The sequence below is a fragment of the Pseudopipra pipra genome, chromosome 24 (genome assembly GCF_036250125.1).
Source record: "Pseudopipra pipra isolate bDixPip1 chromosome 24, bDixPip1.hap1, whole genome shotgun sequence".
Classification (NCBI taxonomy): Eukaryota; Metazoa; Chordata; class Aves; order Passeriformes; family Pipridae; genus Pseudopipra; species Pseudopipra pipra.
The window spans coordinates 4,409,877-4,424,048 of record NC_087572.1 but is presented as its reverse complement, the minus strand read 5'-3'; the positions used below and the strand labels follow the sequence as shown (position 1 = coordinate 4,424,048).

General features: G+C 49.4%; 1 protein-coding gene across 2 annotated transcripts; it reads left to right on the top strand.

Annotated features, from left to right (window-relative positions):
- SRSF4 (serine and arginine rich splicing factor 4) lies at positions 1-10,671 on the top strand. 2 transcript variants are annotated; one of them, XM_064635150.1, is made up of 6 exons: positions 1-175; positions 5,232-5,374; positions 6,238-6,350; positions 8,025-8,239; positions 9,005-9,088; positions 9,250-10,671. In XM_064635150.1, exons 1-6 carry the CDS (start codon positions 69-71, stop codon positions 10,016-10,018), a joined length of 1,431 nt encoding a protein of 476 aa, XP_064491220.1. In that variant the 5' UTR covers positions 1-68; the 3' UTR covers positions 10,019-10,671. The 2 variants fall into 2 exon arrangements, with proteins under 2 accessions (XP_064491220.1, XP_064491221.1); XM_064635151.1 differs by lacking the exons at positions 1-175; positions 5,232-5,374 and adding an exon at positions 5,737-5,937.
- Positions 10,672-14,172: the final 3,501 nt, after the last annotated feature.

Sequence of the window (14,172 nt, the reverse complement as noted above, 5' to 3'; positions counted from 1 at the left end):
ACGTCAGGCGGCCGCCCGGCCCCGGGCCCCTCACGCCGCCCGGGCCCAGCCCCGGCCCCGCGCCCGCGATGCCGCGGGTCTACATCGGCCGCCTCAGCTACCAGGCACGGGAGCGGGACGTGGAGCGCTTCTTCAAGGGCTACGGCAAGATCCTCGAGGTGGACCTCAAGAACGGGTGAGCGCGGGCGCCCCGCCCGGCCGCGAGGGGCGTGAGGGGGGCAACGGGCCGCTGAGTGTCGGGGTGATGGTGTGTGGGGGGCAGAGGGGGGGAGGACGACGGGTGGGTTCGCCCGTTTTGAGGGGGGCGGGAGGCCTGGGGTCCTTCTGGGGGGTGGCAGAGCGGCTGGGCCTGCGTTTGGGGAGGGGGCAGGACGGGTGGGCTCCCTCGTTGTGGGGGGGCAGGACCCCTGGGTTCCCCTGCGAGAGGGGGCAGGACGGCCGGGTCTTTGCTGGGGAGTGGGACAGGACAGCGGGTTTACTCCTTCTGGGGGGGGCGTGAGGCCTGGGCCTCTTCTGGGGAGGACAGGCCCCCTGGATCTTTTCTGGGCAGGGGGATAGGACGCCCGTGTTTCCATGGCAACTGGGAGGCCTGGGTTCCACCCCGTACCCGGGCCTTTCCTGGCGGAACAGGACTCTTGGGCAGGACGGCTGGGGGTCCCTTTTGGGGGTGGAGGCAGGAGGGCTGGGCCTGTGTTTGAGGAGGGGGCAGGACCCCTGGGTTCCTCTTTTGAAGAGGGGCAGGACGGCCAGGTTGTCCCTTTTGTGAGGGGGCTGTTTTGGGGCGGGACAGGATGCTCAGGTTTCCCATATGGGGGAGGGACGGGACGCCTGTGTTTCGATGGCAGCTGGGAGGCAGGAGGCCTGGGTTGTCCTTTGGGGAGGGGGGACACGATGCTTGGGCCTTTATTACAGGGAGCAGGACTCTTGGGCTTCCTGTTTTATGGGGGGCAAGACACCTGGGCCTCTGTTGGAGGGCTCCCCCTTTCTGGGGGCCAGGACGGCTGGGCCTCTGTGGGGACTGGAGGAAGGTGCCTGAGCTCCCCTTTGGGTGGGGGTGAGGGGGTCAGGACCCCTGGGTTCCCCCATTTTGGAGGGGGCAGGACCTCTGTGTTCCCCCTTTTTTGTGGGGCAGGACCCCTGGATTCCCCTTTTTGGGAAGGGGCAGGACTCCTGGGTTCCCTCTTTTTTGGGGGGCAGGACTCCTGGGTTCCCCTTTTTTGTGGGGACAGGACCCCTGGGTTTCTGTGACAACTGGGGTGCAGGATATCTGGGTGCCCACCTCAGTTACTGGGGGAAGGGGCAGGTCATCTGTGTCCTGTCCCCGTCTGTAGAGAGGGGGTGTCACCCCAGGGGTCCCCCCCAGGCCTCTCTGCACCCCAGGATGAGCTCCCAAGTGTGAGCCAGGATAACACACCCCAAAAAAGAACCCCATCGTTTTGGGGGAGTGCAGAGCTGCTCCCAGACCCCCAGGCTGCCGGGGGGGTGGGTGGGATGTGTCCTGCCCTGTCCCCAAATCCCCCAAACCCCCTGTACCTGTGTGTTCTCACCTGTGCTGTTCCAGCAGCTGAGCCCCCACTGCTGCTCCAGGGGTTGGATCCTGCTCTGACTTCCCGAGACATTCAAGTGTGGATTTTCCAAGGGAAAGCAAATTGCTATTTTTGGTGGTTTTCTTCCCCAACACTCAAAACCTCACAAGTGTTGGAGCCTTTGCTTCTTCCAAGAAACACAAGTTGAAGTCTTGCTTAGCAAGGCTGAGTGGAACATGGATTTTATTGTTATATAGCCAGGAGATCCAGGTATTAATTCCACCTTGGAAGTGGAGAACAGGAATTTCTTGTATAACTTAGTCCTTGAGCATTAAAATAAAAGAGGCCCATTAAGTTTTAATGCTGGTTGTGCTGCAGGTTGACATTTAACAGGTTCAGAAGATGAATAAAACCCATTATTAAAGCAAACAAGTGTTCACGTGTCAGTGTTTTAACCCACACAGCCTCAGGTAATGTTGAAGATTAGCTGGAGTATCCAAGTGTGCTGTTTTCCAGTCCCACTGTGTATCCTTGGAAGTGGTTTTTGGGGTGGTCAGTGTTCCTGTTGCTGAGTAATCCTCCCAATTCAATATTTCTGTTTCACAGATGTTGGGGGGGGGTAAAAAAGCCAATTAAACTTTGTTAGCAGATGTAGAACTGCTGATGTGGCAGAGGGACTTGTCTTCCTGCTTTTATTGGAAAACATCTGCTGAGGACCAGCCTGAGGATCCCAGCCCAGCATTTAGGAACAGGGAGGTGCTGTGGGCACAGGAGCTGATTTAGGGCTGTCCTTGAGCAGCCAAAAATTGTGATATCTTATGTGTAAACAGTAACTGGTAGAGAGGGGAGGAGGGCACAGCCTGCCTGTATCCAAAATCCAGGTGCTCTCTATGGGATACACTTTATTCCAGAGCTGGAGTCTGTTTTGTAGCTTCCCTTGGGGAAGGCAGAGTTCAAAAGCTGCAAAAGAAGGGAAGGAGAAGAGGAAATTTAAGACAATGTAATTGAATTGCCTTCACCTTGCTGTTTGCTGCTTCAGCTGTGGCTTAGCCAGAGCCCAGCCTGCATTTCTGGAATTAACTCAACGACTTAATTCCTTTTTTAGTTTAACATTCTTAAGTTCTTTCACAGATTTGGAGGTAAATTCCTTGACAAAAAATGGTACCTGAGCAATCAGAGTGTGTGTCTGTTCTTGGGACAGCCCTGAGCCTTCCTTCACAGCTTATTTTTAGTAGTGCTTAGCAAGTGATTAAAAACTCCTGCACATTGTTTGACTGGAGACATTCCTGCAGTTGCTTCTGGAAATTTGGGAGCTCTCCTTGGTGGATCAGCTGCTGGGTGTTTGAGCAGCTGAACTGGAATGCTGGAGTGAGAGGATGGAATGCAATGTGATACCACAGGGTCCTAAAAGCTTAGCTGGGGCTCACTAATCGTAATTTAAGCTTGCAATTCAATGGCTTAAAGCAATTATTACCTGAGGGAAGGATGGGGAAATGAAAATGTGGCTCCTGTAGGATTCTCTGTTCCAAACTGCAGTGTTTAATGTGTGCTCTTTATTTGCATATTCTCTTTTCCCACTCAGAGCTGCACTGACAGCCAGAGCTCTGTGTGTGTAATGAGTGTATGAAGTGACCAGAAAATTGGACTTTTCAGCCTGTTTTTTATTGTCTAAAATACACTAAAAGCTCCCCGTGATGCCTCTAGGAACTGCAAACTTTCAATCATGAAGAAACCAATCTTCAGTCTTGCTAAAAAATAGTTCTACTCGTGTATTTACCCACCTGCATCACCCTGAGCAGCTCTGGAGAATTCATGGCTATTTTTTGAGGCTGTAACTTCTGTGTTATTTAAATGTTTCAAGGGCCCTGAAGATGCTTTTCCTTGGTAACATCCCAAAGATGCTTTTCCTTGGTAACATCCCAAAGATGCTTTTCCTTGGTAACATCCTGCTCCTGGCCCTGGCCTTGGCTACAGGGCAGCTCGAACAGGGATCCCCAGCAGGTCCTCAGCTGTTGATAAGTTAATTTTCAGGAGTGTTTTTTAGGGCTGGACACATCCCATTCTTTATTCCAAGCGAAGCTGAAGGCAGGAGTCAGTTTTTCCTACGTTTCCTCTCTGTGACTGCTCATGTTGGGGCTGTTTGACCTGACCTCGCTCATCCAGAGCTGCGGGAAGAACAGTGGGGGTTTTGGAGACATCTGTCCGTGTGGAGCAAGTGTGTGATGGGAAATTGGGGAAGCTGCCAAACCATCAGCGTGTTTGGGGAGAGGTGAGCAGGTCTCTCTTTGCTGGGAAGCTGCAAAGCAGCTGCTGGATCCACCCTGCAGCCGCAGGTCAAGCTCCAATGGATTGCAACCCCCTCGGAACTTCATGGATTTCCAAAGGGAACAGCACGTGAAACTTGGGCTTTTGAGCTCCGCCACATCTCCAGCTGTTCATGAGTAGTGGGAAAAACTTGGCTCTTAGGGAGTGCCTGGGCTGTGTGCTGGTCCTGGTGTGGAGAGAAGGGCACGGAGCCAGCAGGGAGAATCCTCTTCCAAAGGCACGCGGGCAGGGAAGCAGCTGGAAGGAGGAGAAAGATGAGGACTTGCCTTTTATTTCAGGTATTCAGCAATTTTAGAAAAATCACGTTTTGCCTTTCACTTCAGATTTTAAAAGAAACAAACCCCCACCTTTTGGGAGGTTCAGTCTGTTGGAATTGCTCGGGGTGAGGACGTTCTCCGGGAGCTCTTTCTGACCCATGAGCAGAAAATGGTGTGGCTTCACGGGAGCTGAAGTAAATTGCACTGACGTTTTTAGTAAGTAGCTTTATGCCACATATGAAGTGGAATAGCAGACATTAGGAAGCAGATTTAAAAGCTGGCATGGAGCAGCAGGTTCTGATGGCTGGGTCAGCAGTGGTGGCTCTCTGTGGATCTCATCTTAGCAGGTGATTAAGGAGAAGTGATTTCAGAAGCTGCTGGTAGACTCAGCTCTGATAAACAGCCCTCTGGTGCTTTTTGTCCTCTTCCCCTGACCCACTGGGATAATGGGAAACACAATGTTGGGATTTAAATGGGAGTTTAATTCTTGCCAGGTTAGAAATGGGCAGATGGGGTTTGGCTTCATCTGCTGTGGATTTGCTCTGTGACCATGAGCAGGTCACCAGGTTGTCCCTGAGCCCCTGTACAGGATGGACATGGTTTGTGCTGGCCTTGGCAGGTTGGACTCGATGATCTCAGAGGGCTTTTCCAACCTGAACAGTTCTGTAACTGTGACTTTGTTTGGTGTGTGGGGTAGAGCTCACTTTTAATGGCTGGGGTTTTAAATCCTACCTTTAAAAAGCAAAATCACACCCTGAATTTCATCGAGCATTAGTCCATAATAGTCATCTCTTGCCAACATAAACGAATTCAACAATTACACTTCACATAGTTATCATTTTGTTGATGAAGAATCACCTTCAGTTCAATTCAGCAACTGTTTCACTTCTGTAAAACATGTATTTATAAACAAATAGATGTGTTTTCAAGCCTGCCTGTTTCTCTCTCCCTGTTTTTGGAGGTTTGTTAATTTTTTTCCATTTTGTCAAGGCTCAAAGCTTTGAACCCTCAGGTACCCTCAGGAGGCTCCTGTGCAGGACAGCACACCCAGGGCTCTGGTTTTGATCCCACATCCCTGGAGTTCAGTTCTCCACAGTGACTCCCTTTCCTTCCCTTTCCACAGGTACGGCTTTGTGGAGTTTGATGACCTGAGAGATGCAGATGATGCAGTTTATGAGCTGAATGGGAAGGATCTGTGTGGGGAGAGAGTGATCGTGGAGCACGCCCGGGGCCCACGCCGTGACAGCAGTTACGGTTCAGGACGCAGTAAGCACTTGTGCCTTTGTATCCCTGCCTTATTTTAAATAAAACATCGTCTTATTCATTTCTTTAAAAAGTAATCTATAAAGAAAATGATACAAAGTTGTTCTGTAACTGTAAATGTAACTGTTGATCTGAATATTTCTTAACTTGTTTGTATTAAACTATTTTAATTGATAACTTAATAAACGCAGTTTCTCGTACCATTTTTATTATTATTATTATTATTATTATCATTTCATTGAACTATTTTGAATGGTTTATTTGCAATGTGCTGTTTAACATAGATTTAACAAAGACCTCAATGTTTTAATTGAAAGAGTCCTTTGAGGCTAAGATGACTGCCCGTTCCATTTGCTGACCTTGGGGTACCTTTCCATGAGTGGCTCTTTGACCTTTGTGGCCCTTGGCTGACCCAAAAAAAAAAGGAAGCCATGTGACGACGGCAACCTTTTCCCATTAGACCTGGGTGGTGAGGATCCCAAGGGTTAGAGACAGATGAGATTAATCTGAAATAGGTGCCTGAAAAGCTTTATTCATGTCAGATATTCAGAAAGCCTTTAAGCAATGTAAGTAACATTAGTCAACTGGTTTAATTCAGTTTTTTTTCTTTCAAACTGTTTTAAAGATAATATTAAATTTAATTGCATGTTAATCGTAGCCTAATCATAACTCTGTGCTTTGCTTAATTGTAGTAAAACATCCTTAACATGCTTTGGGTCTTTGTAACCTTTCTGAGGGGGGTGAGTTTAGCCTGGGGGGTGGGTGTGGCTGGGCTGCCTTGGGAGCAGGCGGGGCAGGACAGGCGTTGTGGGGGGGCGAGGAGGCTCCTTTTCCCTGGTTGAAGTTGTGTCTGTCACCTCCTAAAGGTGGATATGGTTATAGAAGAAGCGGAAGAGATAAGTACGGTCCCCCGACCCGTACAGAATACAGATTGATTGTGGAAAATTTGTCAAGCCGCTGCAGTTGGCAGGATCTGAAGGTATGGGGCCCTTTCCTCACCCTCTCTCTCTGTTCAAGAGCACAAAGGGTAAAAGCTTCAGCAAAGTGCCCAACACCTGTGCTTTGCTCCCAGCTCCCGAGCCCCTCGGCGTGCTCCTGTGCATAGCAGGAGATCTGGGGAGTAACACACACCTTAAATCAATACAGCAGCATATTTGCATATGTGAAAGCACTAATGAGAGGTTGGGAGTTGCACCTGCAGGTTGGTGGCACTGGAAAGGGGGAGAAAAACTTCTATCATTAACATCACGTACAGCTGTGGTTTATCTTCTCTTAAACCCTGTCAAAACAGGCTTGAATCACACCAGGGGTAGGATTCAGTAGAGATGGAGGAGTTTGTCCTTGTCACTTTGGATTTAACCCATCAACTTGTAAGGTGCTAGAGCTGTTTGAACCAATAGCATCATTCCTGCACAGGCTCTGTTAGCAATTTCCACACCATTTAAAGCCGTTTGAAAGAAAGGTTCAGGGAAAGGATGCTTCCAGAAGGAGCAATCAAGCAAAACATCTGCCAAAAGCTGTTATTTCTGAAGTGCAAAGGAGTGGAGGGTGATTCTCAGCAGTGGAAGTGTTGGGTGACACTGTGGAGCCCGTGGTGCCTCTGGAGGTGACGTGTTGACTTGTGATTATCCCCCTCATGGATTCAGGGAGCAGGACAGGGAGTAGGATTTCAATAGTGTTTCCTTATCAACCTGAGCAGCAATGGTTAAACCCACTTGTTCTTACAGGAACACTTTCTTTTATGGTTCTCTTTTAAGGATGTGTAAAATTTGTTCTAAACAAACTTTGACGTAGTAGAAACTGGTCTGTAATTGAATGTAACACTAGTTCAGGTATGTATGGAGATGCTGCCAATGTCTTTGTTGTTAATGCTTCATCAGTAGCTTGTCTTTGCTTCTGGTATTCAAAATTGTAAGTAGAGCATGGCATGATTAATCCTCCAGTGGATGCATTGCTGCTTTTTTGGGAATAGCTTTCATTTTAGTGTACTTAAGATGGGAGAAGCTGGGCTGAAAACAGACCAAACCAGAGCTCTGTGCCGTGTTTCCACTGCAGCCAAAATTCCACAGGGGTGAAGGATGGCCTGGCCTGGTGGCTTGATTGAAGTGGGGCAGAATGGCCCTCCCTGATAAACAGAGGGGGTTAGGAATTGAAACAGAGAAACTGGGAAGCATGAAGTGGGAAAATGGATTGAGCTTTGACTTCTGTGGGGATTCTTCCAGCAGAATGAGCTGGGTTGCCGAGGTGGAGGACAAAGGGAGGTTTGCTTGCCTATGGGCTTCTTGCCTCTTCATATTCAACCTTTATCCCCTTTCCCAATTACATTTGGAAACATGATTTAGAGAGTGAGCATTTTATTTCTTTAATCACTTCTGTAATTTGAGACTTAGAGTCCAGAGCATATTTGATATTAGGCTGGAGATGGGAGACCTTCAATTATCGTTCGGCTCAAAACTACCAGCCCCACCCTGGTTCTAATGACACCCACTCTGTGAAATCAGAGCATGTTATTTGGCACTGCAAATGCTGTTTGGTTCAAAGCCTTGCTGACATCCCAGTGAATAGACGAGGCTCAGGGAGCATCGTTACAGAGATGAGCCTGGAAGCCTGGCTCTGGATTCGAGGCGATGGTGATTCTGTCCTCTTCCCCTAGGATTATATGCGTCAGGCAGGGGAGGTGACATATGCAGATGCACACAAAGGAAGGAAAAATGAAGGTGTGATTGAGTTCAAATCCTATTCTGACATGAAAAGAGCCCTTGAAAAGCTGGACGGGACAGAAGTAAATGGCAGAAAGATTAGATTAGTGGAAGACAGACCTGGATCGAGACGGCGCCGCTCCTACTCCAGAAGCCGAAGCCATTCAAGGTACGTCGATAATGTGTATCAGGAGGAGGCTTTTGGGTTCCAAACCACCTTGGAAGTGTTCAGAGTTGTCAGTAAATCTAGTTTTTGAGAATAAGCAAGGGCAGTGAGGGCTCATTCAGAGGTGTCTCCCGTGGGGGATGTGTGGACCTGCTCTCTGAACACCTGTGACTGTCCTCCCCAACATCTCAGTCCTCAGTGCCTGGCAGGAGCAGCTGGTGGCCGGTGGAGCTGAGCACACAGAATGGAACAGAAGGTGCTTTTAACACTTCAGCTCTGAACACTCTGTTCTGCTTCAAGCACCAGGACTAACAGTTCTTTCTCAGCTTGGAAACCTCCACCTGTTCGCTGTTCCTCAGAGATTTGCTGCTTTCCTTGTCTGACCAAGAGCTGCTTCAGCAGCACCAAGTGTTCTTCCCTTTCCATTCTGGGGTAGAACTTGTCACAAGAAAACTCAGGCAAACCTTTACTTGTTCCTAGAAGAACTTGGTTATGAAATCGAAGCCTAAAGTCAAAGCTTTATCCCAGTGTCTCACCACATTCAAACTGTGATTTGACTGGGAAGGTGATTATCCCTTAAATAAACTGGCATATTTTCTTCCAGATCAGCACCCTGCTCACTGCCAGACATGGCAGCAGGGAGGAGAGGTGGGAGAAGGGTGCTCTGAGTTTGTGACTGTTGTGTAACTCTCTGAAAGGTGCTCTAACCCCTGGGGATTTTCCCCCAGGGCTCACAAGCTAACACGGAGCTGCTTCCTTGTGTTGCAGGTCTCGCTCTCGAAGCAGACACTCCCATAAGAGCAGGAGCCGCAGTGCCAGCAGCAGCCGCTCCAAGAGCAGATCCAGATCCAGGTATGTCTTTGTCCCGGGAGAACTGGGGACTCCCACTTAAATAAGAAGCATCATCCTAAATCTGCAGCAGGAGCGCTGTTTGTTTTTCTTTTCCCTCCCATTCTCTGCACGGTTTCAGTGCTGCTCAAACCCACAACTGTCTGTTGCCTTTGCATTTCCAGGTCTGTGTCCCGTTCCAGAAGCAAGAGCCGTAGTCGAAGCAAGAGCCGTAGCAGAGGCCAAAAAGAGAAAAGCAGGACTCCGAGTAAGGAGGATAAAAGTAGGAGCCGCAGCAGGAGTGCAGAGAAATCCCGGAACAAAAGCAAGGATAAATCTGAGGGCGCTCTCCACAACAGCGAGGAGAAAGCCAAGAGCAGGAGCCCCAGCAAGGAAAAGAGCAGGAGCAGGAGTGGGAGTAAGGACAGGGGAGAGGCGAGGGAGAGCGTGAGGAGCAGGAGCAAGGAGAAGAGTAGAAGCAAAGACAGGGAGAAGAGCATTAGCAAGGCTAGAAGCAGGAGCAAGAGCAGGGATGAGAGTAGGAGCAGGAGCCACAGCAAGGATAAAAGGAAAAGTAGGAAGAGGAGCAGGGATGACAGCAGAAGTAGAAGCAGGAGCCGCAGCAAGAGTGAGAAGAGCAGGAGGCGCAGCAAGAGAGACAAAGCCAGCAGCAAGAAGAGAAGGAAGGACAGCCACGAGCGGTCCAGGTCAGGCTCCAAGGAAAAGGAGCATCTCAAAGGCGAGTCTGACAAGAAGGAGGCCAAAGGCGAGGGGGAGGATGCGGTGTCCCGCTCCAGGTCTAGGTCCATTTCCAAGTCCAAACCAAATGTCAAATCAGATTCTCGTTCCAGGTCTAAATCTGTTTCAAAGCCGGGGTCCCGGTCCAAGTCCAGGTCTAGGTCAGCCTCTAGGTCCCGCTCCCGGTCACGGTCGAGGTCCCGCTCCAGATCCTAACCTTGCTGCAGCCCCACTTGGAATGGTTGGAAGAGTCTTTTGTACATGTTTAGTAGCTGTAACCAAGTGATTGGAGTAGAAACCCTGTCGATGCTGTATATTTTTAACAACCCCGATGGTCCGTCTGTCATTAACTGCAGCGCTCCCTCCCTGCACTGCTCCCTGGCGTGAGGCTGCTCCGCTCCTTTCCTACCCAACAGAGAGGTTCTCTGTAAATATAACTCTTCCTAGAGCCCCTACATGCCCTGTTTTCCAGAAAGAGCCTTGCAGGGAATGAGCACTGCGCCCTGGTGGGTTTATGGGATTGCAGTGAGGACTGATGGTAGGTATGACAACTTCAGCAGTCTTTGCCCTCGAATTGATGCCCTTTGATGTCTCCCATTTAGTGGAAGTGCTAAGTCTTAAGTTTCATACTACTTTTGTTCCATATTTTTTGGACTTACAAAGTTGTGAATAGCACAGTCAAAAGGAAAAAAAAAAATAGAGGTACTTGCAGTAATCTATAGGGAAAAGAACTATAGTTCCATATTCTGGTATTGTGACAATATCTTTGTTTTATATTAAATTTTTTTATTTTATTTTTTCCCTGTCTTGCAAAGTACAGTGATTCCTGTTTCCATGAAATTTGAATAAAGACTATTTTTGCTTGATGACATTTGGTGGTGGTTCCATGACGTGTTGGGATTGTCAGCGTTTTCTATTGACCAGTGAAAGCCTGAATTTGCAAAGACTCACTCACAGAGAAAGAGCTCTTGGCTCAGAAATTCTTCATATTCTGTAGCTCATCAGTTCAGTGTTTTCCCCTTTCACACTGTTGGCTTTTCTTCCCATGCCCTGGGGAAAGGAAGGGCAGAGCCCCATGATCCTTTCACAGGTGTTTTCCTGGCACAGGCAGCAGGAGAAGGTGGAGCTGTCCCAGCTGTTTAATTCTTGTTGTCCTTTGATCTCGTGATCCCTGACCGTGCATCTGGAATTTCAGTCAGGAGCTGTGACTCTCAATGGGAAGGTGTCAGTGTGACCCAGGTGGGAGGAGGATGCTGTGGGCTTTGATAACATGCACCAGTATCAGCCTGGCTTTGCCTTGCTGTCCCCCCAAAAGGCAGGGGGAGCTGTAGCTTGGGGATTTCCAGCCAGGGATGGAAGGATCAGGTTGTGTCTGGCCCTTTCCTGGGAATGAGCTGCTGCACAGAAACCCCCTCTGCTCCGAATCCACAGGGTCCAGACTGGCTCTGCCATCAGGCTGGAATTCCCCAGCACTCGCTTTCCCAGTCCAGCTTCTCCAGGTACACCCTGACTGACTGGGAGTTCAGACTTGGAGTCTCTTCTCAGCATGTTTTCCAGGAGCTTTTCCTAATAAAATTTGAGGGGAACCTTTATAAAAGAAAAAGCTCAGGATGTGCTTCTGAGGAAACACTGGAGGGGGGCTGTTCCACTGGTATATCCCCAGAATCCCTGGGAATGTGGGGAGGAGGGAGGACAGCTTTTAGCAGGAGTTCTGTAGATGTTCCTGAATAAGATCCCAAATTTAGGTTTGGGGCCTTCCCAAATTGCTCAGACTGAGCTTCCTCCAAGCTCTTCCCTTGCACTGGATGGCTTGGAACGAAGAAGTGTCATTCCCAGCCTTCTGTCCTGAAAGACAAAAGGCAAAAAACCTATTTTGTGAGTTCTTGGGCTGGAATAAGAAGGTTAGTTACGGCTTCCTCCACAGCTTTCCTTTAGCAAATTCCAAACTGCTCACAAAACTGATGGCAGAGGCTCTCTCAGCAAGATGTTGGACTTCACAGGTGCAACTCATTCTGTATAATTTGATCATTTGGAACTTGTCCTGCCATATTAAAAAGATGAAAGGCCGATAGATCATCAGAGTTTCTTTCAACACCAAATATTTCCCCAGACTTTAAGAGGGGTCAGGGCTTGGCGAGTGGCTCCGACTTTATCAAATGTCAAATTACCACGGCAGCATGAGAAAGCTCTGTGGAAGTGATATTTAATTTCTTTAGAAGGCAAAGCCTTTTCCAGCGATATATATTTAGTGCTTTAACATCTTAGGCTTTCATAATGACATTTTTTAATCCTTTTTGCTGCTTAATCTTAGTACAGAAGCAAACCAGGCGAGGCAAGATGTTTGCTAATGGGGGATAATTAATGGAAAAATAGCTTTTAAGAAAATCTGCAAATGATAAAGTCCAGGCAGAGACTTCACAAGAGTGACTCTGGCTGCCAGGGCTGCTCCTAAAGACTGAGCTGGGTTTTAGTGAGTCCTCTGGGAGGAACATCCCTTCCCTAAATACCTGAGGACAGGCCTCTGGAGGTATGTGGAAAATCTGTCACTGTGTGCAGTGACAGGAAGGAAACCCAAAAATCCTTCAGGAGTGAGCACCTGGAGCGATGGTGATTCCTGGGAGTGCAGTGCAGGGTTTGGATACTCCCTTTGCAGGAGTACTGGTGATTTACTACATGGAGTAGAGGCTCTGCTGCATCATTTCATGTTTTTTCTGTCTCATGAGCGTCACTGAGCGAGTCTCTCCCCCACTAATTTCACAAAAAAGTGGAGTTTTTGCATGAAAACCTCTGGCTCACGTGGCTCACTGGTGTGGCACCACAGGCTCCTGAAACCAGGGATTTACCTGGCAGCAGGTGTGAAGCCAGGGCAAGAATGGTAATAATTTAAAATATTAACAATAATTATTATCATGTATAGCCCAAGAGGAAGGTCAGTGGAATGTCTGCAATAGTTCTGCAATATTCCAAAGTAATATTTCTGTTTGAATAATTAAATACAAAGTGAGAAGTCAGCTTCAGGCTGGAAATATCTACCCAAATGCACTGAAAAACAGCCCCGAAATCTGATTTAGGGTTGGGGTACCCGTCTCATGGGGCAAACCTCGTTTATTATCTCCCCAAAATCCTGTTCCACTGAAGCTGTCACAGCTCAGGGCCCCCTCGTGCTCCTTCCTTGCTCACCGTGGCAAAAACACCCGACACATCGTTAAAAAAATCCCACCCCCACCTCTTTTATTGCTCCAAAATTCAAATACAAAGGGTAATAACATTCCCAGGTGAGAAGAAAAACAAGTGTAACAAATGCAGAGGAGAGGGGGGCAATATTTTCTGTTCTTCGTGGGTGTGTCCAGCACAGTCCCGACCTGCTGGATGTGATTTACAGCTCCACTTTCCAAACCTCCCGAACTTCCCAAATTTCCACCTCAGCCACGAATGTGCCCTAATGCCCACGGTTCTGCCCAAACTTCATCTGGCTCAGGGAGCAGCACCAGGGATGGGGCTGTGCCCCCAGACCCACATCTGCCCCCTCCAAGCGCTCCCAGTGCCCCACATGTGCTGGTGGGTCTGTCCCAGTGTCAGCCACATCCCAGTCTCGTTCCCACCCCTGTGCCTGCCTGTCCCAGATCATCCCCATCTCACTCCCTGCCTGTCCCAGTAACCTCCTGCCCCAGCACCAGCCCCGTCCCAGTGCCTGTCTCTGATGATCCCTATTCCAGTGCCAGCTCTGCTCCAGTACCTGCCTGTCCAAGTGCCAGCCCTACTCCAGTTCATCCCTGTCCCAATGATTTCATGCCCCAGTGCCAGCCCTGTCCCAGTTTCATCCCCATCCCAGTGCCAGTCCCATCCCAGCCCCATCACAATCCCAGTTCCCCCTATCCCAGTGCCAGTCCCATGCCAATTCCCCCATCCCAGTGCCAGTCCCACCCCCGTTCCCCTCCCATCCCAGTTCCCCCATCCCATTCTCCCTATCCCAGTTCCATCCCATTCCATCCCAGTTCCCCCATCCCAGTGCCAGTCCCATGCCAATTCCCCATCCCAGTGCCAGTCCCATCCCCGTTCCCCTCCCATCTCAGTTCCCCCATCCCATTCTCCCTATCCCAGTTCCATCCCATTCCATCCCAGTTCCCCCATCCCATTCTCCCTATCCCAGTTCCATCCCATTCCATCCCAGTTCCCCCATCCCATTCTCCCTATCCCAGTTCCATCCCATTCCATCCCAGTTCCCCCATCCCATTCTCCCTATCCCAGTTCCATTCCATTCTCCCTATCCCAGTTCCATCCCACTCCATCCCAGTTCCCCCATCCCATTCCCCCCCCCCATCCCTCTCCCCATCGCACCCAGCGCCGCCTCCCCGCGGTGCCGGGGCTGT

Excerpts from the sequence above, each read along its gene's own strand:
- SRSF4 (XM_064635150.1), top strand. The coding sequence starts at position 69 with ATGCCGCGGGTCTACATCGGCCGCCTCAGCTACCAGGCACGGGAGCGG. Across the intron at positions 176-5,231 it reads GAGGTGGACCTCAAGAACGG|GTACGGCTTTGTGGAGTTTG; the intron begins GTGAGCGCGGGC and ends CCCTTTCCACAG. Across the intron at positions 8,240-9,004 it reads AGAAGCCGAAGCCATTCAAG|GTCTCGCTCTCGAAGCAGAC; the intron begins GTACGTCGATAA and ends CTTGTGTTGCAG.